The sequence below is a fragment of the Vidua chalybeata genome, chromosome 21, assembly GCF_026979565.1.
Source record: "Vidua chalybeata isolate OUT-0048 chromosome 21, bVidCha1 merged haplotype, whole genome shotgun sequence".
NCBI classification, from domain to species: Eukaryota; Metazoa; Chordata; class Aves; order Passeriformes; family Viduidae; genus Vidua; species Vidua chalybeata.
Genome location: NC_071550.1, coordinates 4,241,045 through 4,268,241, shown reverse-complemented (window position 1 = coordinate 4,268,241; position 27,197 = coordinate 4,241,045). Strand labels below are relative to the sequence as shown.

At 42.9% G+C, this 27,197-nt stretch overlaps 1 protein-coding gene across 1 annotated transcript; it reads right to left on the bottom strand.

Annotated features, from left to right (window-relative positions):
• Positions 1-1,574: 1,574 nt before the first annotated feature.
• Positions 1,575-27,096, bottom strand: SETX (senataxin). The gene is made up of 26 exons (XM_053962177.1): positions 27,062-27,096; positions 25,950-26,136; positions 24,670-24,850; positions 23,203-23,410; positions 22,920-23,029; positions 22,247-22,466; positions 21,986-22,105; positions 20,808-20,979; positions 20,159-20,249; positions 15,480-19,709; positions 14,565-14,664; positions 13,976-14,152; positions 13,131-13,360; positions 12,458-12,625; positions 12,188-12,344; positions 11,285-11,386; positions 10,752-10,864; positions 10,019-10,090; positions 9,601-9,750; positions 9,008-9,115; positions 8,119-8,306; positions 7,387-7,479; positions 6,630-6,794; positions 6,010-6,147; positions 3,587-3,674; positions 1,575-3,115 (listed from the first exon to the last, which is right to left on the bottom strand). Exons 3-26 carry the CDS (start codon positions 24,847-24,849, stop codon positions 2,006-2,008), a joined length of 8,490 nt encoding a protein of 2,829 aa, XP_053818152.1. The 5' UTR covers position 24,850; positions 25,950-26,136; positions 27,062-27,096; the 3' UTR covers positions 1,575-2,005.
• Between the last annotated feature and the right edge of the window lie 101 nt (positions 27,097-27,197).

Here is a 27,197-nt window from a genome sequence, read left to right as displayed (position 1 = left end):
CAGCTGTGGGGTTTGCAGAGTAGCAGCCTCTTAATGTGCTAAGTAGAAACAGCAGGCAGGGCAGCACAGCTCTGCCAACAAGAGCCAAGGGGCTTGGAAGATGACAGTTTTTAAATATTCCTATTAACATAAAGGGAAATAACAAACAGGGCATGGAGTCTGTGATGGGGAGTGACTGAAATGTCCAGTTTGTTAAGGTCAGAGTCACTCAGCAGCCTCACAAGAGTCACAGCAGCTGGAGAAGAGCACACGGGGCTGCCAGGAGGAGTCAGGGGTCACTGAAGGATTCAGAATGCAACATAACAAGTAACTAAAGCTGAACAATGCACAGATGCTGATCTCACCGCACAGGGATCTCCCAGATTCTCCCCATTACACTGAAACACTCAGTCCTGCACAGCACAACGAGCTGGACAGGCCCAGCCAGCAATAAAAGCCTCCCCACACACCTCCAAGGCAGCTCCTAGCAGTAAAGCACGTTTGTTCTGGGCGTGGATGCATTAGGGATGAGAGTTTTCCTGGCAATTACAGCCTGAACCAGCACCTGGTGCTTGTAGAGTAAGGCACTGGTGTCTCCCTGAGCTGGGCCACACAGCCCTGCCTGGCAGTGGGCTCAAAGGACAAAGCTGGAATTATCCCTGCAATAGCAAAAATGGAACTGAAGATGGTGGCTAAACTGTGCTTCACTTGCTCCAGCAAAGCCACTGCCACAAAGCTGTGACAAGGGACAGCAGGACACTCCCTGCTTCAGCCTGTCCCTGAACACACCTGGAGATGGCACAACCTGGCCCACTCTGTGCACCCAACTGGTACCAACCCTGCAGCTCCTCCATTCCCTGAGACCTGCACTCCCAGGTTACCTCCACACAAAACTCAGTGCATGTGAAATGCTGCTCTCCAACTCCTGAGACACACACAAGCTCCAGAAAACAAAGTGATACATCACAGTGACCCAAAAGAATTCTTAGTAGAAATAATTCCACTTTTATTGTGAAATGTTATGATGTGAGGAAGGTTTTCTTTAAAATAATTTGTTTTTTTCACCATCCTTTTAGTGGCTGCATGTTCTTCATCAGCACAGTGGAAAGAATCCAGCAGTAACACCTAGAAAGATCTACCTGCCCTTTTCATCCCTGTAGAGCTCCAAAAGCTCCATACAAAGAAACTCAAGTGATATTACCAGTAACCGTTAACTAGATCTTGGAGCAAGATTCCACAGTGCTGTTGATTCTTCCTCACAAGGACACAGTGGGACCAAAAAGACCTCACAGGTTTTAATCTGCAGATTGTGTTGCCACTGCAACAAGAGAGGGATTCCAACTGGTAGAGCAGCAGCAAGAGCAAAACTCAAGGCACATTTGTATAAACAAAAACTCTTCAGTTCCTATAAAAACAGACAATAAAATATACAAAATAAGTAGAATTCTCTCCATTCAAACCAATGTACATCTGCCTCACTCTTCCCTGAGGCAGTAGTGGAGCACGAGCAAGAACCACTGTTACCACATTTTCAACATTCCGTTTTGCTATGAAATAAATTAGACATTTTAGTGCAAAGGGAAAAGAAGTCTAAGTCTTGGATTTTGGGGTTGGGTTGTTGGGTTATGTTTTTGCTTTACTCTGGTTCTTCATAAAAAATTACATCTCTAAGAAATTAGCATTTACACAAGGAAACAAGAAGCTATGTATTTGCCAAATATCTTAAAATAATTCTGTATACTGTACAAATATACACTGTTAAACATTTACAACCTCAGCTTCCTAGATGACTAAACCCACTGCTCTTCCAAGCAATGCAGCTACCCAACTTCTCTTTTCAAAACCTCAAAGGTACCATCTGTCAGGTAGTAAATCCCTTCACAATTAGGGACAGGATGGGAAACAGATCTACTGCTAGTAGTGGTATCAATATATGGGAGTTCCAGCTGTGCTAAATAATTTAAAATACAGTCCTTGCTAGACAGAAAACTGGGAATAGATTTTCAGTAATGAGCCGATAGTAAAGTCAGTGAAAGAACTTTCTTCTCTTGGCAGAGCTTGATTCTGTGTTCTCTGGTGATTCCTGGGATGGTCTCCTTGATAAACCACGAGAGTCTTTGTTCCACTCACTGCTACTGCTGTGACCTCCTTCACTGGGGGCTTTGGAACTGCTTTTGGACACAGCTGCTCTGCGGTCATCCTCGTGCTGGGCTGTGTGAGGGGCTGGGGGAAGCACACTGCACTGCCCTGCTGTCTGCTGGGCCTTCCTGGCGTTTTCTGTTCTGCACACCTGATCCCTGGCAGCTGAGGACACATCCAGGCCTTGCTGTGGTGCTGATCCTGGATTGCTCTGGGCTGACCAATGGCTGTCTTTCAAGGGCTGCTCCTTGCCCTTGCCTTCAGTTCGAATGGCCAGGCTTGCCAGCCTTGGGTCCCGTGGCTTCTCAGGAATGGCACCAAGTGCTGCAGCCCCCGAGGCTGCAGGGGCACTGCTCCTCCTGGAATCTGCAGCTGCAGCCCCTGAGGATGCAGGGGCACTGCTCCTCCTGGAATCTGCAGCTGCAGCCCCCATGGATGCAGGGGCACTGCTCCTCCTGGAATCTGCAGCTGCAGCCCCTGAGGGTGCAGGGGCACTGCTCCTCCTGGAATCTGCAGCTCCCATGGATGCAGGGGCACCGCTCCTCTTGGAATCTGCAGCTGCAGCCCCTGAGGGTGCAGGGGCACTGCTCCTCCTGGAATCTGCAGCTGCAGCCCCCGAGGCTGCAGGGGCACTGCTCCTCCTGGAATCTGCAGCTGCAGCCCCCGAGGCTGCAGGGGCACTGCTCCTCCTGGAATCTGCAGCTGGAGTCCCTGCAGGCTGTGAGGGCCCTCGGTTTCCTTGAGGCACTGCATGGCCAGGGCCAGCAGCAAGTTCCTGTGGGCTGTTCCCAGAATTTCCAGGCTCACTCCTCTTGCCACTGGAAGAACCAGCCTGCACCACAGGAGATGTCATCGTCCCTCCTTTGGCTGGGGGCTGTCCTGGTGGCCTGAGCTTCAAAATCCTGAGAGCCTCTTTCTTGTAATTTTTTTCTGTTGTCCTAATAATGGCACCTCTTTTCTGAGCATCCTGAATCAACTGATTCCAGTTTTTATCTTCCTTTAAAAAAAAAAGAAAAACAAGAAAAACCCTCTTTACCAGCAAGAAATCAACACACGTGGACAGAGATGTCAGAGGATGTATAACCTCTTTAATCAAGGTACCTGACACAACTGTCATGGAAACCAATGTTATGTTCCTTCTGGAATGGAAGGATCTTATGTTTCAGGTGCAAAACAGCAACAGACACTCTGGCTGCTGTAACACAGGGAAGGCACTTTGAGCCATCAGATCTTCCAAAAATGACAAATTTCTCCATTTCCAGGGGTTCCCCTCACAGGCGCGGGGCTTTAGCGCCCCCTAGCGGCGCCCTAACCCAACGCACCTCTCCCGCCCCCGGCCAAGCACAAACCCAAGGACCCTGCAAGACCCAGAGCTCGCCCTGGGAGCTGGCACAGGCTGCAGAGTCCGAGCCCGGCACCCCAGCCCTGGGGGCGCTCACAGAGCCCGCTCCATCGCCACTGCACCTACCATGAGCGTCTGCAGCCGGCCCAGGATGAAGAGGCTGAATCGGGCTCGGGTGATGGTGACATTCAGTCGCTGGAGGCTCGCCAGAAACCTGAGTGACGAGACAAAAACGAAGCTCCTCAACTACTTCTTCCCACGAGAAGGTTTAAAGGGTTAGGTGAAAAAGACATAAAATGAAATGTCACTGGAATTAAGAGCGGCGGCTCCTCCGCAGACCCCGTGGCAGCAGCCCTGCCTTACGTGAAAGGCTGAGCATGAATTGTGTTTTCTTTCTTTGACCACAGATTCCTTGCAGGGAATTCCAGTTCCTTCCAGCTCCTGCCATTGCCGTTTCCTTTCTTAGAGCAAATCCCCTCTTAATGCCAACCACTGCTTCCTTAAACGTTCCTCATAGTACTGAGGACATCAACCTCACTTCACCTATCAAGACTTTAAGCTTCTTTTTGACTTGAACTGAAATAGATTAATAATATTTGGCAGTATTAATGGGAAAACACCCTACTGAAATACTGAACACTGCACATGAATATTTTATTTTAAAGGTGACCTGCACTGGAAACACATCAAGGCAGACTTTTGCTTTGTCATGCTTCAAGAGGGGAGAGTATAGCCTTGCAGAAGTCTGGTTTTGCACTAGGAAAATTGCCTAGTTGGGTTTTCAGGGATCACAAACCACAGTACTGAAACCTAAACAAATGCTGAGTGTATTCTTAAAGACTGACTTCTGTTAGCACTCATTTATCAGAACTCAAGAAAAGGTTAGTGAGACTAATATCAACTATTTCTTCTCTAATGAAAAAACTTCCAAAATACACAGCTTATTCTTTACTAAGAAAATCCACAATTCCAAGTCCAACCTAATTTGAGCAGGTTCACTATCAATGCCTGACTCTGTGGTCACTGAGACCTCATCTGCAGCAAATTCACAACCCTGCAGTGAAGACTGCAAAAACCACAGTGTCACCTCAAAAAATTTGGACAGTGCAGGAAATAAGAGAAGCAGGAAGCAGACAGCAGAGATAGAGTTCTCTAGGTCTTGAGAAATGAACAAGGGGAGACCTTGAGAGACTACTAAATATTCCTGACAGCTTTTCAACTGAAAGACAAGAAGATTATTTTCTCAGGAAGGAGGGGAAAAAAAAATCCATTGTCATCCCTTGGAGTTTTCTTCTCCCAGTTACTTTCAGAGCAAATTTAATGCTGGACTAGCAACCCTGGAGAACAAAATACTTTACTCAGGCTACAAGATCATAGGTAAGGGTGTGGCAAATATCCCATCACACCTTGCCAAGGGCACCTGACACTGAAACAGAGATGTCCAAGCCAACAGCATGTACAGCTGCTAAGGCACTGCACTGGCACAGCTTGAATATATAAACCTTTATATATTAAAGTATGAACACAGTAAGCTGGAAAGTTCCTGCTGAAAGAGCAGACAGAGGTTAAGTCTTGGGTCAGCCAAAAGAACTGGCAGGTTCCAGCTGCCTTCCATTCCCAAACTCAATCAAATCAGATTAAGAAGTCTTCAAAAGGCATTATTGTTGTTTACCATGAGATTTGGATTCCTTCTCTTCCCAAAGTGGATCAGCACAATTAAAAGCCATTTTTCTTGCAGAGAATGAATATCAGAGAAACATAAGCAGCTTGGTGAAATTTGTGTGTAGAAAAAAGATTTTTGTTTATGTGGCCAGATTTTTCCTAATTTAACTTAGAAGGCAGTGAACTCTAAAAAGGCATATTTTCATATTTTCACTACCATTTTTTAAACTAAAATGACCTGCAAGTTACAGAAATCAGCAACTGCTCTAATTCCTCTGGGGGTAAACAGCACACTCAGTTTAGTTCCTTCTGTTCAGACAGGAAAAAAACATAAAATTAAGAAATCTGCAATCCTGAGTGTTAAGACTTGCTGCTAATCTGCCCCTATCTTAGAAGACAAGCACACTCATCTACAAATCCCAGACCCAAGTCTGCTACGTCACATTCCAAGTAACACACACAGCTAATTAACAAGAATTTTACAGACATTAACAGGACAGCAACAGCCACAGAAAATGGGTTTCATTTTGAGAACGGCATGCAGAAAGTTACAAGGTGTACCAAAAGCCACAAGAACAATAACTGCTGCAGTAATAATGCAAAGAGCCAAGACCCCAAAGCCAATCCTGCCAAATCCAGGCAGTGGCAGGATAAGGGAGTTGTGTGGGATCAGCACATAACACAGAGCACACCACCACCATTTCCCTGTCCCTCTTGCTCAGACATCTCAGACCATGAACACCAATTCCTGCCCTGAGATAGCCTTTAATTCCCAGACTGGTAGAAGTGACTTGCTCTCTCTAACTTTCTAACCAGTCCTATTCAAAGTGTGACTTTCTCTACAGCATCCCTGGAAATGGGACTGCAAATCCCTGCAGGACACGTACCCAATGGATCCTTTGGTGCTGTTTGCCTGCACATATGGCAGAGTGGAGCCCTCGGAGCTGTTTGCCCGCACACAGGACACGATGATGCAATCCTTCTCTCGGCCCTGGAACGCATCCACTGTGTCCACTTCTCCTGGGCTGTTGAGGAAATATAATTCAGCTTATTCTGACTCATCAATCCTGCTCATTCTGACTTGGATTTTTAAGCAACACACTGATGCAAACAGCCTAAACACTATCCTTAATGCTCACGTGTGAAACCACCCAGGGTAAATTTCTCCTTCAGCACATGAGCCTACAGCTGCATTCACTTTTCTGAGATCAGCATCAATACTGAAAATCTGTTTGGGTCCACACAGCATGGAATTTTAGGTTCTTTTAAATCAGCTTTATTCAGAACAGCACTATAATCAAAGCATGTGGGTAGTAACTAAGAATGGCACAAGGAGACCATGCCTGTTTTAAGCAAAAGGGTTACACATCCCCTTTAAAGGCACAACCAAGTGCAAATTTTAGCAGTACAGGAAGAAGTTGGAGACTTTTTACCATTATTTAAGAGGATAAACAAAGGATTAATATGCAAGAGCCAAGGGCAATTTGAAAACTCGTGGTTTCTTTACCTGTTATTCTTAAACACACTGTCCAGTTGCTCCTGAATTTTCTTTTTCTGGGCACTGTAAGGGGTAATTATTCCAATGCGACGAAGGCCCAGATCCTTCCTTTTTTCTTTAATTGTTCTAATTAACTCCATCACCAGCTTCACTTCTCGAGGATTGCTGTAAGAGCTGCACAGGACAAAATGGAAACATTACAAGAACACCTTTGAGAGATCTTTCCAATTCAATGCTTTTTTAGCCCACTTTGTTGGGGGATTTTGAGTCACAGCTGTTTTGAACTTTTGCAGCTTTTTTCACACAGAGGATCAAAGAACTTGGCAAGCAGACCTTGAGGAGAGGCTACTAAGCCTGGGAATGCAGGCAGTGAAAAGATGCACTTCCACATTCCCTCAGCACCTCCAGCTGGTGCTCTCCTTACAGAACAGGGGAAGGGGAGGACTGAGCCTGCCACCTCCTGGCATCTCCTCAGTGTGCACCTGGGAAAGGGAACTCGCTGATAAAATCAGGAATTCAAACTCTTACTGAAGTTAACAGAGACTGCAGGCATTTACTGGCACCTATCAGTGAGTCAAACTAGGATTAAAACCAGTTTCAGATTTAAGAAAACCTGTTTTCTGTGAAATTAAATCTCATCAGCTGGAAAATGCAGTTCTAGCTACTTGATGCATATTGGAACAACAAAGGAGAAAACACAGATCTTCTATAGGCAATTAATTCTCAGAAAATCTAAACTTTGGCTGAGTTAGAATGCAGGACTTACTCATTGTCTCGCTCCTCACGACCATCAGCTACATCAAAAATCAGGTAGGGCTGGAATGGCCATTCCGAAGAACACCTGTTCTCCTCTATTGCCCTGGAAATAATATTTTTATCACTAGGCAACCACACAACTGAGAAATTGTAAGAACTTATACTCCATTAATTTACATCATGGTTATCAAACACAAGCAACTCTCCAGAAAGAGAGGAAATGGCCTAAAGTTTCACCAAAGGAGGTTTGGATTAGATAGAAGGAATTTTTTTTTTTTCACAGAAAGGTTTGTGAAGCATTGGAACAGATTGTCCAGGGAAGTGAGAATCACCATTCCTGGACGTGTTCACATATCATGGGGATTTGGCACATGAGGACATGATTTAGTGGTGGAAATGGTTGACACATGAGCCTGATGGCACTAAGAGTCTCTTCCAACCTCAACCATTTTATGATTGTAACTTTCAGCTCTTTTCCTCCCCAGAATCCTTAATTTTCCCTGCTGCCCAAATAGATTGAGGCCTGAAAATGAACTCTCAGCACACTGTATGCATAATTTTAAGGGATCTTACCTCACCTATCACACCCAGCACTAACAGAGATGGACTGCACATTTTCTCCCATTAATCAATTTTCCCCTCCCACAGCCTCAAGCATTTTTAGACTCACAAAAACACCCTGACATTAAAAAATTGCTTTGAAATAGCCTCTGCTCAGAAAGAAGAATAGAGTGCTACTCACTTGGCAGTTTTTAGAGTCCTGCCATAAACATAGTTGGATGGGAAGAGGCAGATGTCTGGGTGCATCCTGTACTGCACGGTCAGCTGCACCACAGGCAGGCTGTGCAGCACGTTCCTCTGCACTTGCTCCTCCAGGTGCCTCTGCAGACGGGCCATCAAAGACTGGTCATAGCCATACTGCTGGGCTTTCTGCCACAGGGAGAACAGGACATCTCATTTGGGATCTCATCCCCCACCAGTCAAAGTGTTTTGGTGAATTTGAAAGTCAATTTGGTGTTTTAAACTTCTAAATCGTTGACAAAATGACAACTACTCGCACTTCGGTTTTCTGTGTGTGTTGGTCTTATTTCAGTAAATGCCACCTGCACGAATCTGAATTTTTGTGTCTATTCTTTTACAAGACAACTTCTCCTTGTGACTCACAACACAGTAAAATGTTAAAAACATCAACCATAATGAAAAGCAAGACTTTCCAGGTGGGATCTTGTTAAATAAACACACAGCCTCTAGACAATTTACCCCGCTAAAGAAGCCAGCCTGGATTTCCTCCTTTCTTTACCAGGTGTTAAACACAGCCCTTACTGTTGGAGACAAGGATGTGCTCCTATATATTTATCCTTAAACACCTGTAGGGTCAGGAAGTCCCCATACAAAAAACCAAAAAGTTTTCCTCCTCCTTAAGGAATAGGTTAGTGACTGAAGCTCCCAAAATGAGAAAACAGAGCCTGCCACAACACAACATCTCTTACAAACCAAGTGCCCAGACTGAAGTTTGTATTGCTCCATTGAAATGTATCTGTTTCCCCCCTCTTTAAATATTTTCTATAGATATTGTTCTTTAACCATATCCATTCTGTGACAAGAAAAAAGCAAAGAGCTTGAACACTTACTACTGATTTGACAGTGGGAGGGAGCTGTTTGGGATCTCCAACGAGGACAAGTTTATTACAGCGATGGATCAGTGGAATCAGTGTTTCCACCTCACAGGACTGCCCTGCCTTTTGGATATGCAAACAGGACAAAAGTAGAAGTTGTAAGCAAAGCAGGGAAGTACATTACATTTCTTGTAACACAGCCAGAATAACTCAAATGCTTTAAGTCTTCTAAAAAAAAAAAAAATTTAAAAAAAAGAGGAAAAGGAAGGGCTTTCCTCTAGTAAAAAGCTACAAACAGATTTATTTTATTATTATATATGAAAGCTCTCCAAACAGATATAAATATAACCAAATCATCTGGAAATCTCTAAAGCAAAAACCATGGCTGAAGTGTGGTTCTAAATAAAAGCTGCCATTACAGCACCAAACAAGTCAGGAAAAGAATCAATTAAAAGTTATTCTTTCTCCTCATGCTCCTACTGGGGACAGGGCATGCAACCCACAAATATTGCAGCAGCAGCAGCAGCCAAAGAGCCCCAGGCTGCCCAAGCAGAGCACGGGGCAGGTGTGGAGTGGAAGAGGCTGCAGTTCCCCACAGCTGCACTGACCTCATCCACGATGACACAGCTGAAGGGATCGAGCCCCTGCCGGGAGAAAGCCGATTCCAGCAGGCTCCCCCCGCTGGTGCTCAGCGTGCAGCAGATGATGTCAGACTCCAGGATGATGTCTGCCTGCACTTTCTGGGAGTGCACACGAACCTTCAAGCACAACAGGACACCCTGGTTAAAGTTCAGCCTTAACTGCAACAGTGAATGTTCCTGTTTGGGCTTTCTCCCAGTGTGCAGCCAGAGCACACCCAGATTTCACAGCTGCCTGTCCACAACTTACTCAGCTTATGGCCTTGATCCATTTGCCCACTACTTTATAAATGCTCCCAGCTATATCAAAACCAAATTTCACCACAATTAAAGGAAACCAGGTACAAAAACACATCGGCTGAAGTTTATTAGAGATAAATTCTCCTACCTCCTTTAGCTGAGAAGCGAGTTGTTGTCTCTCCTTTGCAAGTCTGCCAATTTCATCATTTAACTTTTGACTCTAGATGGGGGAAAAATTAAAGAGAAACCACCTTTAGCACCACCCATTTCCCATATACCTTTTTCCCTTTCGTGCCCTAATTAATTTCCTAAACTTGCTCAGACTCTTTTAGTATCAAATGTGTCTGAAAAAGCCATTCAGTTTCTTGGAAAGCTATATTTAGGCACTGCAACACACAATACCAGATCTTACATATCTGTGGCACTGAGAAATGGTTTACCACCAGAAATCTCTCATTTGGCATAAATGCCAAATTCTTAGACAAAAAAACTGGAAAACTTCAAGTGCAACACATATTCCAAAATCTCAGATCATGAGGTATTTTCCTGTATTTTCAGTGAAACAAAAACAGAGCTTTGAAACATATAATCAATTTAAACCATTAAGATTTGTAAATATGGTTACATTAAAATCTAACTAGTGACAGAACCAAGTGAAGGCTACTGAACTATAGAGCAACAAGTGGCATGATCAACCACTGGAAAATACTGGCATAAATAAACAAAAAAAAAATCCTGATGTAAAGTTCTTCATTCCCTCTTGTGGTCCAACTTTTCCATTAGCTGAAAAAGTAGGTAAAGAGACAGTGACACCAAAAACCAGAGTTGTTTTTGTTTTATGAACATAAAAACAAAAGGAGGATTAAAACTTGTCTTGGTACCTCTCTCTTCTCACATCTGTGCATGGCACGCTCTCGAGAGAGCATGTCCAGCTTCTGATCCAGAGCTTCTTTCTTCTTCTGAATGTCCTGGTCACAGTCACCTGGCTTTCGTTCTGTAATAAACCAAAGGAGAACACAAAGGAGGAATAGAAAAGCTGTTACATAAACCCAAATTGGACAAATGCATTTTTGGATGAGTTTTCCCATTTTCTACTGAAGTTTTATCATTTACAATGAAGACAATGAGAATTTCTTCCAACTGTAGCTCTCAAATGCTTCATAAATGATGGCTTTAACATGTATGTAATGTAACTTCTTAAAGAAAAAGGTCAGTTTCCTTATTTTTTTCCTTTTCCTTAGATTCTGACTGATACATAAACTGCAACTTCCCCACTAGGACTGAGAAAAACAACACTTTATGAAATACTATTTAAGGAAAATCTTTCTTCTTACAGGACACATAATCCCATGTGGAAAACATCACCAAGTTCCTAGAGAAGAATGAAGAAAAGTCTGATTTCCACGTTACTTACTCATTCTGTGTTCAACTTGCTTATCCAGGCTGAATCCCCGCACTTCATTGTTGATTGATTTTTCAGCACCAAGTCGCACTAATTTGATATCCCCACAATTTCCTGTTTACAAAATCACAGTCAAAATACTCTTAAATTATTTCAACTGTCCGTATGCTTTGCTATGACAATTTAAAAAATATAAACATCATGGATATCAAACAAGGCTTCTCTGCTTATCTGGAATTTTCAGTAATTCCAAACTCTAAAAAATAAAGATGTTGCCCACATTTTAGTGGTGGCTAACATTAAGAATGTTATTTTGAATTAATGAAACTACCTCTTATTCTCAGGTTTATCTAAAACCTCCAGAATTCCTAACTTGGACAATGCTGAGTCCCATCAAGTAAAGCAATTGGTAAGTCAATACCAAAAGAACATTTGGTTACAATGCAGATATTTTTCCCCTTGCCACAAACTAGATGTCTTAAACAGAATTCATCTACTTTGTACTAGTCACAAACTGGGAGGAGGAAAAATGAGAAGCTTAGGCATATCAAAATTTTCACCAGTCTGTTTCCCGTGACCCACAAAGTCCAATTTTATTCAAAATAAAGGCAAGGGACTTGTGTTCAAATCCCCAAAGAATACTTAAAAACTGATGAACTTAAACTAACAGCATGAGGAAAGGGTCAATACAAAACAAAGTGTAGCTTCTTTAAAAAACCTCACAATACACCTTTCAGAAAAGCACATGGAAGTTAACAGTGTAAGAGGTTGTACCAGTCATGTTCTGCATCACAACACTGCAAGAGGAAGAGGCTGCTCAGAGGAGCGTGCAAGTACAGTACATGATCAATTGCTTCAGTTCCTCCTCCAGGTTTTGCCCATTTAACATTAAAACAATTTAAAAACAAACCATACCCAAAGGCTCCTGTTTGTTTTGGCATTTTTCCTTAAATGCAATGATGATCTTTTTCATGAGTTCATCAACAGCAGCATTTGATGGTGCACAAACTAGAAAACGGTTTGGCTTAATCTTGGAATTTTTTTTCCGAGCTGTTTTCTCATTCCTAGTGTTCTGTGGATTAATTAACAACAAATAAGCTCTTTAGATTGTTTTCAGTTGAGATTGAAAAGCCAGACTGTACACTTATCTGAACCAAACCCCAGCACATGACCATGTTCACTTACTTCTCTCAAAACACGCGACAGGAGTCCTACAATAGTTTTTGATTTCCCTGTCCCAGGTGGTCCATGGATAAGGCAGATCTTGGGAAGTCCTGGGTGTTGCTTTACCATGGCATAAGCTGTCTCAATGGCTCTCTTTTGATCTTCATTGTATTCATTCATATATGAAACCTGAAGAAATAGGGCAAAAAATAATGAATTCATATTGATCACACCTTCCACATCAATTTTCTACACTTTAAGAATGTCATCACCTCTCTAGCTAGAACTCAAAAGCTGGAAGGGCAGAGAAGCTTTTGATTCTACATTTGCTCTAGACACACACCCAATCCTCACTTGAAATTGTAATAAAGGTTTTGTTCACTCCCCACATCTTTATTTTACAATACCTTTTCCATCCTGTTTTTTTCCTGAAAATTCCCCAGTAAGGGCAAAGAAAACTGAAAGCAGTTTGAATCTCACTGTAACAACAGAGCACAAACACCTGAGCAAGTTCAAACTTTGTCTCCTCCACCCCAGCAGCCAACTCTAAAAAGGGCAGTGTCTCAGTGCTTTTGAAACGTGGCTATTTTCTCTTGGTCATCTCAAAAGCCAGCATGAAAAACCAAATCTGCAAAACTCATGAGGCCTAAATGCTTGTTCTGTTAACCCTGGCACTCCCAGCTGCACAACTTACAGCACTTCCTGAGGCAACAGGCAGATCTCTGGGACAGAAGTCATTGTAACTTGGATTTATGATGGGTTTAGCCAGGGGGCTCCTGCTCAGCAGCAGCAGACCTTTGAACTTTCTGTGTGTGGTCACCAGGGAGCCAACCACCACACACTTCACTTGCTTATGGATGAAGAATGACAAATTGCCTCGGGTTTGCACAGTAAGATGACAGGCAGTTTGCTGCTCTTTTTGTCCTGTTAAAGAAGAATAAAAAAACAAGTTATTAATTCAAAAACTATCCAAATCATTAACTGAAAGATACTCCAGTAAGTCACTCAATGAATTCACCAGAACAAGATGCTGTCTTTCTTCTGCCATGGAATCAATTTTTGCAAAATCCCAACACTTCCCCACCCCACAAAAAAAAAAAAAAGACCAAACAAAAAACCAGTGCTCTGTACAACTACTCATATCCCTGCTTTAATAAGGCAGGTTCTGGGTACTTGGCAATCCTGGTAATTCACAGTTTCAGTTCCCAAAGACAGTGACAATTTTAGACAGAGAGATCACAGAAGGTCATGGCACTTCCTATCTCCTGGCAATATCATCCTAAAGATGTGTGCAGAGCATTTACTCATCACTAGTTTCTGTTTCTACATGAAGTTCTAGAAAAATTATTGACAGCAGGCTGCAGCTTCAGTTCCTGATTTTTACAAAGCTTCTAGCATGGAACAGACCTGCTACAGAGGAAAAACAATTCCATTTCCTCTGAGGCCAGTGGTACATTACAATTACCAACAGCCAGCTATGAAGAAGCATTTTATGGCACCAAGAAGGACCCCATTTTTATTTCTAGCCCTGCTACTCACTGTTTGCACAGCCAGATGCACGAGAAAAACGTGTCACAAGGCCAACATGATTCACTGTGTGGTACTCCATCCCACTTTCTTCCCCAAAAGTGTCCTTCTCCTTGTGGACCTTCAAAAGGATTAAGTCATCCTCCTTTGGATGAAGCTGCCTCGCCAAATCACTCTCTCGTAGGTGAGCTACCCAAAAGACAAATTAAAACCACAATGTTGAAAAGAAAATGGTTCTATTTTCTACATGACTGCAGAAGCACTATTAACTTTTTAAAGCTGTTAAAGGCTATAGCAAAAGATTATTGTGAAAATTTTAACTCCATCCTGCACTCTTAAGCCTGAGCACAGCATTGTATAAAAAAAGAGCAAGTCAAGGACAACTTTATCAAAACAAGATGAAAAAAAAATCCCAGATGAGAGATGGAAGGAACAAACTCCCTGCAAAATACATCATTCTCTTACATGCATTCTGTGGAATAGCAAAGTTGGAATCCCTTCTATATTTAAAGCAAACACAAAAAACTCTGCCTCTAAGTGCCAGCTCATTATAATGCACCATCTACTTGAAAATCAGATTTTATTTAAAAAAAACCCTCACCTGTAAAATGTGCTGTATTCATGTCAGCAGAAAAGTTCTCTAAGTAGAAGCAATAACCTTTCTCTCTTACTTTCTGGTTTTCTACCCATTCTTGTGCCAGCTACATGTTGAAAAGGAAACAATAATACTTTGAAGGGTTTAGTGTATCAGCAGAAAAGCTTACCATGACTCAAAGGGCAAATAAATGAAATAAAACTATAAGACTGTCAAGTAAATATATCAAGAGTCTTACCCATTTCTTTTCTTTCATATAAGCATACCCATTAAACACAAGGGGCAAACAAAAGTTCTTCCTTGCCACTCCCGCATTTCATGTACTTTCTTAAACCTCTTTACAACTATTCTGAGTCTTCCCTGACTGCATTTTCACCTTAAAATATCAGTATTAACCTGGCATTGGCTTTATTTTCTACCTTATTTCTATAGAAGAAGTGATGCAATGACTGAACTTGAAAGCATTCAGGCATTAATTGAAGGAACATTGTGTTTTGTCATTATTAAGCTATAAACCAATAAAGACTGGGAAAAAATACTTCCTGGATTAACCTTCCCTCTCATGTAAGTTCTCAACAGAAACCAAAACCAGGTTTTCATCCTGTGTCATTGAAAGACCTCAGTTTCTTAAAGATTTCTGTTTTGACCTTTATACACTATAGAGAGAGGAACCACATTCTTTGCCACTCATCTTATTGTGGATGTGCACCCAGGAAAAAAAGAAACACTTCACTAAGGTAACTCTGGTAGTCCCCAGTCTTAAACATAGCTGTTTGGATTATCTACCCCAAATCATCCCTCTATTCTGATCAGTATCTGAATGTTTTCAAAGGAAAGCAGAGGACATAAACCAGGTTTTAATCTCTTGGTAAAATTTATCAGTGTTGATGAAACCAAACCAATAGGCAGAAAGCTACTTACTGTTTCAAAGGCGTTGAGCATCATCAAGGGAAAAAATGTGTTAAAATACTCATTGTAGCCCTGAAATTGGACAGGAACAGAGGCTACTATAGTCTGCAGAAGATTATTTGGAGTTCCAAAGTAGCTGAAGTTTGCAAACATTTCGTAAGTCCACTTTAGGACTTGGTTAACAAAAATGCTGTAATCGCGCTGCTGAGCGCCAAGAAAAGAGGAGTAGGTTTCTTGGCCAGGCCCCCTGGAAATATTTGAAGCATTGTCATAGTGTTTATTTTGTGACTGGAGAACATTATTGGAACTAAGGGGTTGAGGTACATTACTGAAACTTGCAGATTTGTATGTTGGATTTCCTGCTGGTGCGGGTTTTGGATACAGTGGTGGCCTGACCACCGCTGCTTTGGCCGCGTTCACTTTGCTTTTTGAAGGTGGGGGCAGCTTTCTGACATCTTCGAGATCTTTGCTGAAGGCTGCGTTTCGCGAAGAACTTGCTGAGCTGAAAATTTTGGTAGTGGAAGGCTTCTTATTTTTAGGTGGTGGGAGAGAAGGCTTGGCAAACACGTGATCTGGCCCTGGGCTGGTGGTTGGGTGTTTACTGCAGTACTCTCCAGGCTTTTCCACCTGTTCCATACAGTCTTTGTCCTTACATTTCACAACAGCTGTGAGTTCATTCTGCTGAAGGCTTTCATCAACATCCATTTCCTCTGGGGTCTTGCTGCCTACAGCAGCATCTTGAACACTTTCCTCCTGAGAACATAACTCCATATCCACAGGATCTAACTGGGTTAAAAACAGATTATCATCACCTTCGTCACTGCTTTCATCTGATTTACACCCATTTTGCTTTGAAGTTTTCATCTCACACTCGGGCAGGACAGTGCAACCTTTTCCTGAAGACTCATCTTTATCCTCTTCAATTGCAGTGGAAGAGAGACTTGAATCCATAGGGACAGGAGGAACCACGACACTGTTACTCTCCCATTTGCTGTTCCAGTCTGAAGAACGAGGAATTTCAGAGGCATTTGCCACCTCCTCCACAGGGAGGCTCTCAAATTTTCTCTCGCTGGCAGAAGGACAAGCAGTCTCTTCTCTTTTTCTCTCCCTTTGGTTTTCAACAGATTCTTTAATAGCTGCCAGTTCAAAACTTTGAGGCTTTTGTTCCACAGGTTTTGCACACATTTTGGCAACTTTGTTTCTAATCCCCGAACTTCCTGCAGAATTTTTCACACTTCTTTTGGGCCTTGGATACTGCCGGTCTTGGCAGGCCAGCAGTTTTTTATTATGTTTTACAGACAAACGCTGAGCCTCGATGTGTTTGGTCCTCTTTTTCTGTGTAACTCCAATTCTGCCAGCAGCTTTGCCGTGGCTGCGCAGCTGAGCCAGGCTCTCCAGGGAGGGCTGGGACAAGTCGAACGCCTTGCGGGGGCCCTTCTTTAGGCCAAGCTTTTCCGCAGTCGACGCTGGAGCAGGACTCTGCCGAACCTTCCTTGGAGGAACCACAGCAGGCATTGACCTGCCAGGCTGAGAACGTTCTGTCGTGCTTTGCAGTGGTGTTTTATTTTTGGCTGTTTTAACAACGGGAGGTTTTTTAGGACTTCTCTGAACAGCCAGTACTAATTTACATTTTGCTGTGGTCTTCTGTGGGCTTGTGCTATTTTTCTTAAGGGCCAACTTTGAAGCTAATGAGATGGGAGATGTAGATGCTTTGGGTTCAGGTGCTTTTGAGTCCAGGGTCAAGTCTTTAGCAGTACCTTTGTCTGCACATTTCTCCGGCTGACCTTTTGCATCTTCCTTGCCAACTGATTCTTCCAAGGTTGAATTAGTCGCTTCTTTTGCATCATCAGCTTCTTTCTGGTAAGAAGTATCTTCTGTCTGCTTTTCTATTGAGCTTGCTGCCTCTTCCATGGTGTCATCACTAAAGTAATGCACATCATAGCCCCAGTCATTTAAGTTATCATTCAGGCAATCATCTGAATTACTTGTCTCAGGTGCTGGTGAAACACGATCTTGTTTATACTCCTGAGTTGTTTCCACAGCATAGGCTTGAGTATCTTGCCAAGCTGAAAAAACCTCAGCTTCTGTTTCAAATTCAAAGTACTGAGAATCGCAGTCATCCAGTAACATGGGAGAGCCTGGAGAGTTTGATTCTCTTTTAGTGTCACTATCAGAAGTGCTGCTGGAAGTTAAAGATGGCTCTGCACACACATTTTCATTCTTGGTTTTTGTTTCCTCTTTCTCAGCCACATTTTTTTCTTCATCAGAAGAGTCTGAAATTACAATGACTTGATTGCTAGGGCGATCTCCACCACTGGGACACTTGGTACTTTGGCCCTCGTTGGAAGATCTTACAGAACCTTTCACTTTCCTTTTAATATCAGACACATTGTGGTACACTGAGCTTTCCTGGTTGGATGCAACAGGAAAATTAACACTTTTGGCATAAGCAGCTAGAGATAATTTACTGAGCTCTCTATCAACCTGGGAGTCTGATAAATCATCATCTTCAGAAACCATCTTCACAAAATTCTCCTCTTTCTTCTCCACTGAACTGTTTTCCCTCCTGAAGTATTTGGAAAACTCAAACAACCTGTCACTTGATTCACGCTTCACTGACAGTGGCCTGATCATATCCCTCTTGTTTTCAGAGCTAAATGGAAAATAATCATAGGCTGAAATCTTATCCCTACAAAAGGTCTCTGAAAATCGATTTTTGCAGTCATATTTATCCACATCATTTAAATTAGGCTGCTCCTGGTTTGAAGTTTGCACATTAGAGTTCCTCTTAAAGAAAGACAGCAATGATGAACATGCTTTTTCTTCTGTTGATACTTTTTTCAGTGAGGTGTCATTACGCCCTAAAAGCAAAGTACTGTCATCTGCCTTCCCTTGCACACCAGCTTCATTTCTAGAGGAGTTAGAGGAATCCAGTGATGCTTCCTTGGACACCTGTTTAGTGGGGACCAGTCTGGACTGGAACACACTGTTTGCACTTGTCTCTTGCATACTTTTGCAACTCCTTGAAGATGGAGAATCAAGATGAGTCTGAGCAGACAGATACAGTGGTGGTTTGGATTCTGCTTTGTGTTTCACTTCTAACTCTCTGCCTCTCCTGAAATCTGAATGCTCAGTATTTGAATTGAAGCACTGATCATCCATATTGCATTTGCTTACCACAAGATCAGAGCTCTTATTTTCCTGAACTTTCCCACATACTTTTGTTGCCAAAGAGTTCTGTGGGAAGACAAACTCCTGAGCTGTCAAGTCATTAGGCTCTTTTTTAATATTCATCAAGAGGCCTTCTGTGGATGTGCAAGATGTTGAACTCCTACATGCATCTCTACATTCCTCTTCCCAGGCATTCTTTCTCCTATGGGAAGGGTTCTCTTGACAATCTCTGTCTTCCTTTGACATGACAAATGGTGAATAAAGGTCCCTCCTCTCATGTCCACTTGTCTTGTATCCATCATCACACACATTCCTCTCGTGCTTTGTAGAGACAGTCGGCAAAGCTGTTGAGTTTGAACTGCTCCCTCCAGCCAAAGAGGTGCTCAGTGCTTTGCTCTTTATACTTCTTATAACTTGCTTTAAGCACGTTTGCAGCTCCTGGGTTTCCTGGCTGCTCAGCTGCCACCCCACAGCTCGATTTCCCCGCAGGAGGAGGTTGAGTTTGTCCAGGTACTGCTTGCACAGGGCGTGCTGGCCGATCTGGTAGCCCTCCTTGAGCAGGCTGCGGATGAGCTGCACGCAGGCGTGCTGCACCGAGTTGGGGGCCTGCAAGGACCCCACAGCCGAGCCCTTGGCAAACAGCCCCGGCGCCTTCTCGCCGCACCGAGTGAAGGCTCTGCTTGGGAGCGTGGCACACCTCACCACTGCCTCCACCCACTCCTGGGAGCTGATCCACAGCAAATGCAGGCACTTCTTACTTCTGTGTAGCTCAACAATGGACACCAAGATGAGGAGGAAGAACTCTGAGATTTTGTCGCACTCCTGGAATCTTTCGATGAGGATATCTTTGATTTCTGAGCAGAGGTAGTGGATGACCTCGACTATATAGGCTACACCCAAGTCCTTGAGATCCATAAGGGACTGAACAAAAGGGATGAACCAGAGGAATGTGCCGTGATGGACACGCATGTCTCTGCCAATGTCAGACTGAAGCATGTTAGCCAGGGTCTGCATTTCTTCATACATGTTGGGGCAGTACTCTGGGCAAATGGCAGCCTTCCAGCCAGTGTCCTGAAAAATACATTCACCACACAACAGCCTCAGTGATATGCACAGTTTAATACAGCAGCTTTCTTGTAGCCAAGCTTTTTTGTTACTTCCTTTCATATATTTGTTCGTTAAACAGTAACATCACTTATATCCCAATGTAAGTCATTAAAAATGCAAAAAATAAAGAGCACAGAGATGCAATAAGGAACTAATTTCCCAAAACATTATCTATGAAATTGGTGTGAAGTACTAGTTCCTTTAAAAATCATTGTGAACTATTCAAAGACATTGTCATGCTGATATAATTTAACCTCAGATAATCAAAAACACATGGGAAGCCTTTAAAAGACATTTCATAAATGCAATACATTGACATCAAGAGATGACCACACTCGGAAAGGTTTGTTCTTGACAATGTCATTCAGTGACCCCAGGTCAAAGAAAAGGAATATAAAATACTAGTTTAATACCTTTTGAGGCTTTTCTGTGTTATAATTATACACAATCTGACTGCAAGAAATCATGTCATCACCATAGTCTGACTCTGGTTCAGCTTTTGTCCTGAAAAGAAACACAGATTACTACAGACTCACACAATTAAAATCCTAAGAAACTCAGGATAGATGTTGCTTTTCAGATACCAAGTGAGCATTAGAACTGGTCAGTGATAAAACACACCAGTGCAACGGTACCATATTTAAAAGTGTAGAGCTTGCTTTATCCAGCTTGTAAGAGGTGGGGGAAGTGACTATCTCAGGAAAAAGCTTTCTATTGAGCCATGGATTTGCCTATGGAGAACAAATGCCCAGAATGCCATCTACTGAAAATTCAGCAATTCCCATAAATTTACCAAACCTTGAACATGGCAATTTTCATTAACCTTCAGTGCAAGTTGGTTGTAGCACTAAATAAGCACAGAACAATTAACAGTCTTCCCAATTCAGGAAAAAAAAATCCGGGACACCGAAGAGAAGTGAGCATGTATTCTTTTTGAAGGAACCTCACAATTCTGGGGGACCTACTTCAACTTTTCTTTGCTTTAAGTTGGAAATATGATATTTAATTGCCATCTCCCTCCCCCTGTAAACACAAATTACAGCAGCACTGCCAAGAACTGACCTCCTAAAGCTACTGCGAATGTTTTTGATTTCATTGTTGTAGCTGACACTGTTGATTATGGTTTGAAAGGCTTGGACAGGATCAATCAGCTGACCCCAAACTTTAGATCCAAGCTGATCCAAAATAACCATGAAACAGTGTAGGGCAGGCCAGAAGGGGTCAGTGGAATCATCTGAAACACAACAGAACAGTGGAGAGGGTTGAAATTCAAGTCCTGGACATTCTTAGGCTAAACAGAAATTGAAAGAGCTGGTTTTCATTGATTTTTCTAAAATATCAATACAAGAGTATTCTAGTAAGTTGCAACTGTACTTTTTAACCTGGAAAAAGAATTTAAAAAGTTCCCTCATTTGTACAGAGACACTGCTCCTAATGCAGTTTTAAATCAACAGGAGTTTGGATGCCCATTATTAACATTAAATATTACTGATATTTCCCAACACTATGAAACTGATTCTTTCACACTGATTTTTGCAGGGATGTGCTAAGAAGTGGCACAACTTCCAGAGTTATTTATTCTTTCACTTACACAGCTAACTTATACTTCATATTTATACTAGAAGCAATTGGTTCTTTCAAGTGTGTTCTTATTCCCTCAGATAAGAAAATATCCTAGCCTCAATAATCACAAAGTTTATAAAAATTTGCTCATTTAAGAGGCAATCCTGGTCTTGAGCTCACAAGGCCATTCCCAGACTATGCCATGGTAACCCATGGAGTTACTAAGCCTAAATTCTAAAGTCTAAATTTACAGCTGCAAAAGGGGGTCCTCCTCAAATGGACAGATGGAAGACTCATATTTTACAGCAAGTTGCAGCAATTCAGAAGGAGTTTTTTACTTTAGAACTCAAAATTCAAACTTCATGCCACAAAGAAATGAGCACTCTGTGTGTACATGCAGCCTGTATATTAAATGAAAGTGATAGAAATTACAGATTTGTCCTCTCAAAACCTCTAAGCCAGATTTAGCAAAAGCACCACCATCCCTTCTCCACTCCAGACTTTGGATGTCATCTTTCAGTATTTGTCAGAACTGCCCAAATGTTGCACCTTTCAGAAGATAAATAGGCCTCAGGTAAAATTACCTCGCATTACACTACTAAGAACTTAACAAGGAATTTTCTAAAGATGAAAAACGAGCTATGAACTGTCTTAATCTCAGTATCAAAACTAGTTACCAGCTGCTTCTTTCTCCATAGTGTGAAGTATAGACTGCATGAAATCATTTTGTTTGTCTGGGCCCAGTAACAAAGAGTCCATAGCTTGTTCTTCCAGCACTGACAGCAACATGCAAATTCCTACAGAAGAAAACAAAAGAAGCAACCTGTCTATATATTTGAAAAAATACACAGCACCTATGAATTTGTAGAGCTCTGACTTGAAAGAAGTGCTTACAAATGGGAGACTACACAAACTCATTTCTGATCACAAGCACTCACCCAGCCAATAGTTCTTGTAGTTGGCTGTATCATACAAATGAGCTGGCAGAAGGATGAGTTTACCCTTTTCAAACATTGAAGAGCTGTAAATATCTGGGTTCTCAAAAAGCCCCAACTCAATAACTCTGAACAAACAAGTCAGCACTTCCTCTAAGTCGTAGTAATCATCCCTGTCAACCTTTCCTAGATTCCTTGCTGTTAGGATGGCCCATCGACGAATCTAAGGATTGAAATAAATAGTTTTATATTAATAAAAAGAACAAATAAATTCTGTAATAACAGTGCTTCCTCTTACAAGAGGGACAAAGGCATATTTTTACTAATGGAATAATTAAAAATAAGTCTTCAAAATAATCTTAGAAACAGGCTTGCTATACGCACAAGATGATGTTGGTGACAAGGAAGCTAAAATTCAGGGTAATACCTATAAAGAAAATCCCTTGGGATTGATGTGCAACAGTGTAGCAGTTGGTTTGTACTAATTTAATGTTATTTACATGTAACTGACCAAGATATTCTAATGAAAGAACTGCACACTGTAACAGATGTCAAGTTTTATTTACAGATAAATGCATAACATGTTTTCTAAAATCATACAAGACAGCACTCAATCCCTTCTGTATTAACATGGTGCACAAAACCAGGATTCAGCAGAACAAAAAAAGGAACTTACCACCTCATTTGGGTGTACCAAAAAGAGATAAATTCCTGGGTATTTCTCAAAGACCTGAAAGGAGTCTTGACTTAGTTCCATTCTGCAGAGCACTTCTACACACAGCTCACCTAAAAGGGTAAGACAGTTATAGTAAGGACTAATTTACAGACCCACCAAAAAAATGTATTTAGTATCAAAATAAATATACACATTGTTCCTCTGGTTTAACTACTGTTCATTTTCACTCCTGCAGTAGAACAACACCATTCCCCTCCACAGGGATATTTGATCAGATACATACTGACTTTCTCATGCAGCAGCAGATATGGATATTTCAGTATTTCCAGCAGGGGCACTCGCAGGTTGTTCTCAAAATTTGGACCCACATAACCAGACAGAGGGGTCTCCCCATGCTCATCAACTAGAAATAACTCATCTTCTCCTGTTTCTTCATTCATGGATTTCTCCATGTGGGCAAGGAGGCGGGAGGTTTCCAAGTCCCACAAGTCCTATTCAGTGGGGGAAAACAACAGTTGAAGTGTACTTGTGAAGAAAGTGATTAAGGACATTTATTATCACATGCAGATAATTACACGTTCAAAAATTGAAATCTCATTTCGGAAAGTTTCTTTGGTCCAAAACAGTAAAGCTTTGAAATGGAATTCAACTACACAAAGCATAAATCTCTCACTTTGAAGTTGAGATTACAAAGTCATTTTTAAAAGAATAGCCTTCAAACCAGATGCAATTTCGTAATTCTGTTAAATATTCACATTCATTTCTATATTTATTTTAGGTTAGTCACAAAACTTTGTTCCACTGGCCAATCCACAGAAAGACACAATACAGGAAAAGGTCATATTTAGGAAGACAGGAAAAGCAAATATAAAATCTTGCCTTCTTACAGATTTTGCAATTAGTGGAAGGAAAAGAATATAAACAATACAAAGAGACTGACTGATTTGCTGGATATTTGCAGGGATTCAGCCACTTAACTTACTCATCTTAAGTAACTGCTCCAAACCTCAATTAGACACCAAGTTTATTCACTGCACTAAATGGACACAAAAAGGAACTTGCATTTGGTCCAGGCACTTCTCTTATTTCCAGTCTATGGAACTTCCAGTCACATGGAATTGCATTCCAGAGCAAGCTAGCTGACCAATCTAAAGAGCAACCTTTTAGACTATGATCAATTAGCTAAAAACACTTACTTTACATACACAGAAGGGAAAACAAGCTCTCTAATAATATAATAAGCTTTACAAAAATATACAATTGTATACTACTAAGGGAGGACTACAAAAGAGGTTTCAATTTTTTTGATTAATTGGACAATTGCAAGGTCTGATCTCTGAAATTCAAACATAGGAGAAAACTACAAATGAGAAGTGAAAGCAAACAAAAACCGGAACAAACCAGAAACTGAAGAGAAACCAGCGGAAAAGAGAAAATACATTAAAGAAATGAGCTGTTAGTCTGGCAGATGTTCTTTGTTTCAGATGACAAACCATCAACAGCGTGAAAGAAGTCCAAGCTATAGTGTCTAGTCAGCAACTTACAACTACTGGCTCAGTTCTTGCCAATTTGAATATACGCAAAACAAGAGGAGCTCTGTTTTACAATCAGCAGTTTGCAACTCCATATGAAAAAACCAGACAGTTAGAAAGCAACACAACCTACTCCCAAAACCCAGTAAAACACAACCCCTTCCCCTACACTGAGGCTGGACCACAGAAGCCTCTTAATTAATCTCTTAATTAATTACCTCATGCAATCTTGGACATGCTTCCCTTGCTTTGTGATATTCAACCACACACTCCAGGCAGTAACAGAGGTCATCATTGGAGCCTTCAAAATCTTCCTGGGACAGCCTTTGAGCAGCATAGTGCTTCAGGAACTCGGTGGTGTCAGCACCACTCTGTGTGCACCATCGGCATGTGCTCATTCTGGGGGTGGGTCAGAGAAGCAGCAATTAAAGCCTCCAAGTGGTAAAATATTCCCTTTCAGCCACAACAATTTTCAAGTGTGGGGAGCGTCAGGATTTCAGTTACTCATTAGCAGCCTCCATGCAGGTGTCCTTACAACACCCAGGTGCATGCAGTTAAACAGATCAAAGCAATTAAAGGGACATCACACAAAAAATGCCTGTGGAACAGCACACAGTAAAAGTAAAGCACTGTAGTCAAACTAGGGAGAAAAAGGGTGAAAACTCATTTTATGTTAAAAAAAATCATCTCCTTACCCACACATTGCATGATTTCCAGAGCTACAATGCAAGGCTCTTTATATTATTTTATTGGTGTGTCTGGAATCTAGGTCTAGTGGCACAACGTTTAATTAGCTTCTTTTCTTAATCTCCTGCTAAAAGTTATAGGTCAACAAATCCCTGTTGTCACAAGCAAAGGACATTTACGCAGAACTTTTCTGTCGTTGTTATTTTTATAGACAGAAAAGAGTGCTAAAATTCTCACCACAGATTGCTTTCCTCTAAAAACAAAAATCCTTCACTGAGCAGCAATGGAGTCATCTGAGATCCTGCTAGCCTGAAAAATTCCACAGAGCACTGGAATCACAGAATGGTCTGGGTTGGAAGGGACCTTAAGGGTCATTTCATCCCACTCCCTGCCATGGGCAGAGACACCTTCCACTGCCCAGGCTGCTCCAAGCACCATCCAAACTAGCTTTGGTCACTTCCAGGGATCCAGGGGCAGGCACAGCTTCTCTGGGCACCTTGTGCCAGGGCCTCAGCACCCTCACAGGGAAGAACTGCCTCCTAACACTCAATCTAACCCTGCCCTCTGTCAGTTTGAAACCACTCCCCCTTGTCCTATCACTACAGCTCCTGATGAAGGGTCCCTCTCCAGCTTCCTTGTAAGCCCCTTCAGATAATGGAAGGCTGCAAAAGCATGAACTCTTGAACTAACTATGCAGAAAGAAAGGTGGCAACTACTTCTTTTATTCAGCATAACAAAAGCAGATAAAGCCAAAGTAAGCTTCCTCATGCATACAAATATACTGGGAAAACCCAACAATTGTGGCATTTACCTTTGAAAAAAGGAGCTATTTGCTGTGCAGGTGTGCCAGATCACATGGTGGGAAGGAGAACAGCGCTGCCCAGCAGCCAGGGAAGGGGCTGAGCCCTTCAGCCATACATGTCCTGAGTGCAGAGGGCAGAGCCGTATCCTCAGCAATCCACCCCCTGGTGACCGAGTCTCGGTGGTGTTTCAAAGATCTAGAGCAAAACAGAAATCAAACCACTGAATCACGGAATCAGTCCGGCTGGAAAAGACCTCCGAGATCACCGAATCCAACCTGCGACCGAACACAGAGCAGAGCGCCGAGCGCCACAATCCAGCTGAACGCCTCCAGGGATGGTGACCCCACCACCGCCCTGGGCAGCCCATTCCAATGCTCAAATATTTAAGAACTCTTTCAGCGAAGGAATTGCTCCTGATGCCCAGCCTGAACCTCCCCTGGCACCGCTTGAGGCTCTGTCCACTCCTGTCACTCACTGTCTGGGAGAAGAGGCCAACCCTCACCTGATAGAACCTTTTTCCAGATAGCAGATCAGCAGAAATCTGTTCAGCTCACACTTAAGAACTGCTTTGATATTCAGGTTAATAGTTGCATTAATGCATTTCATGAAGCGGTAAGTACGATTTTCAAGAGAATCCCTTCTGTCATTCACATGCGGATGTTTGCCTCGCCTTTCACTCATAAAAGGCGTAAATATTTACCTATGCCCGTTAAGGGAGGAAATCGCTGAAGGGAGCGTGGGCGGGCACACGAACGAACCCCAGCCGCGAGCAGCACCGTGCACGCTGCTCCCGACACCGCGCACCGCCTGCGGAGCCTCGGCACCGGGCACGGAACGCCCGAGCAACAAAAACTTTCGGTTTCGCGGCTGCAGCCGCCCCGGTGCCGCTGCTGGCCCCATCACAACCCCAATCCCAACGCCTGGAGCGCCCCGCAGCGCCACCCGAGCGCCCCGCTCGCCTCTGCCGCCCTGCCCGGTGCCCTCCGTCCCTTCCCGCCAAGCGGGACCCGGCCTGCCCTGAGGCGGCGTGAGGGACCGACACAAAAAGCGTCCGGGCAGGAGCTCCGACGCGGTGAGGGTCGAGCGGACGGTCCCTCTGCTCGTGGCTCGCTCCGCTCACCTCACGCCGCTCCCGCGGGCCCCTCGGTCCGCCCGGCCCGGCCCTCCCGGTGCCGCCGCTGCCGCCCTGAGGCCGCGGCGCTGCCCGCGCTTCCGGACGCGGCCGGAAGTGGGCGCTCGCTGCCTCCCGCGGGAGG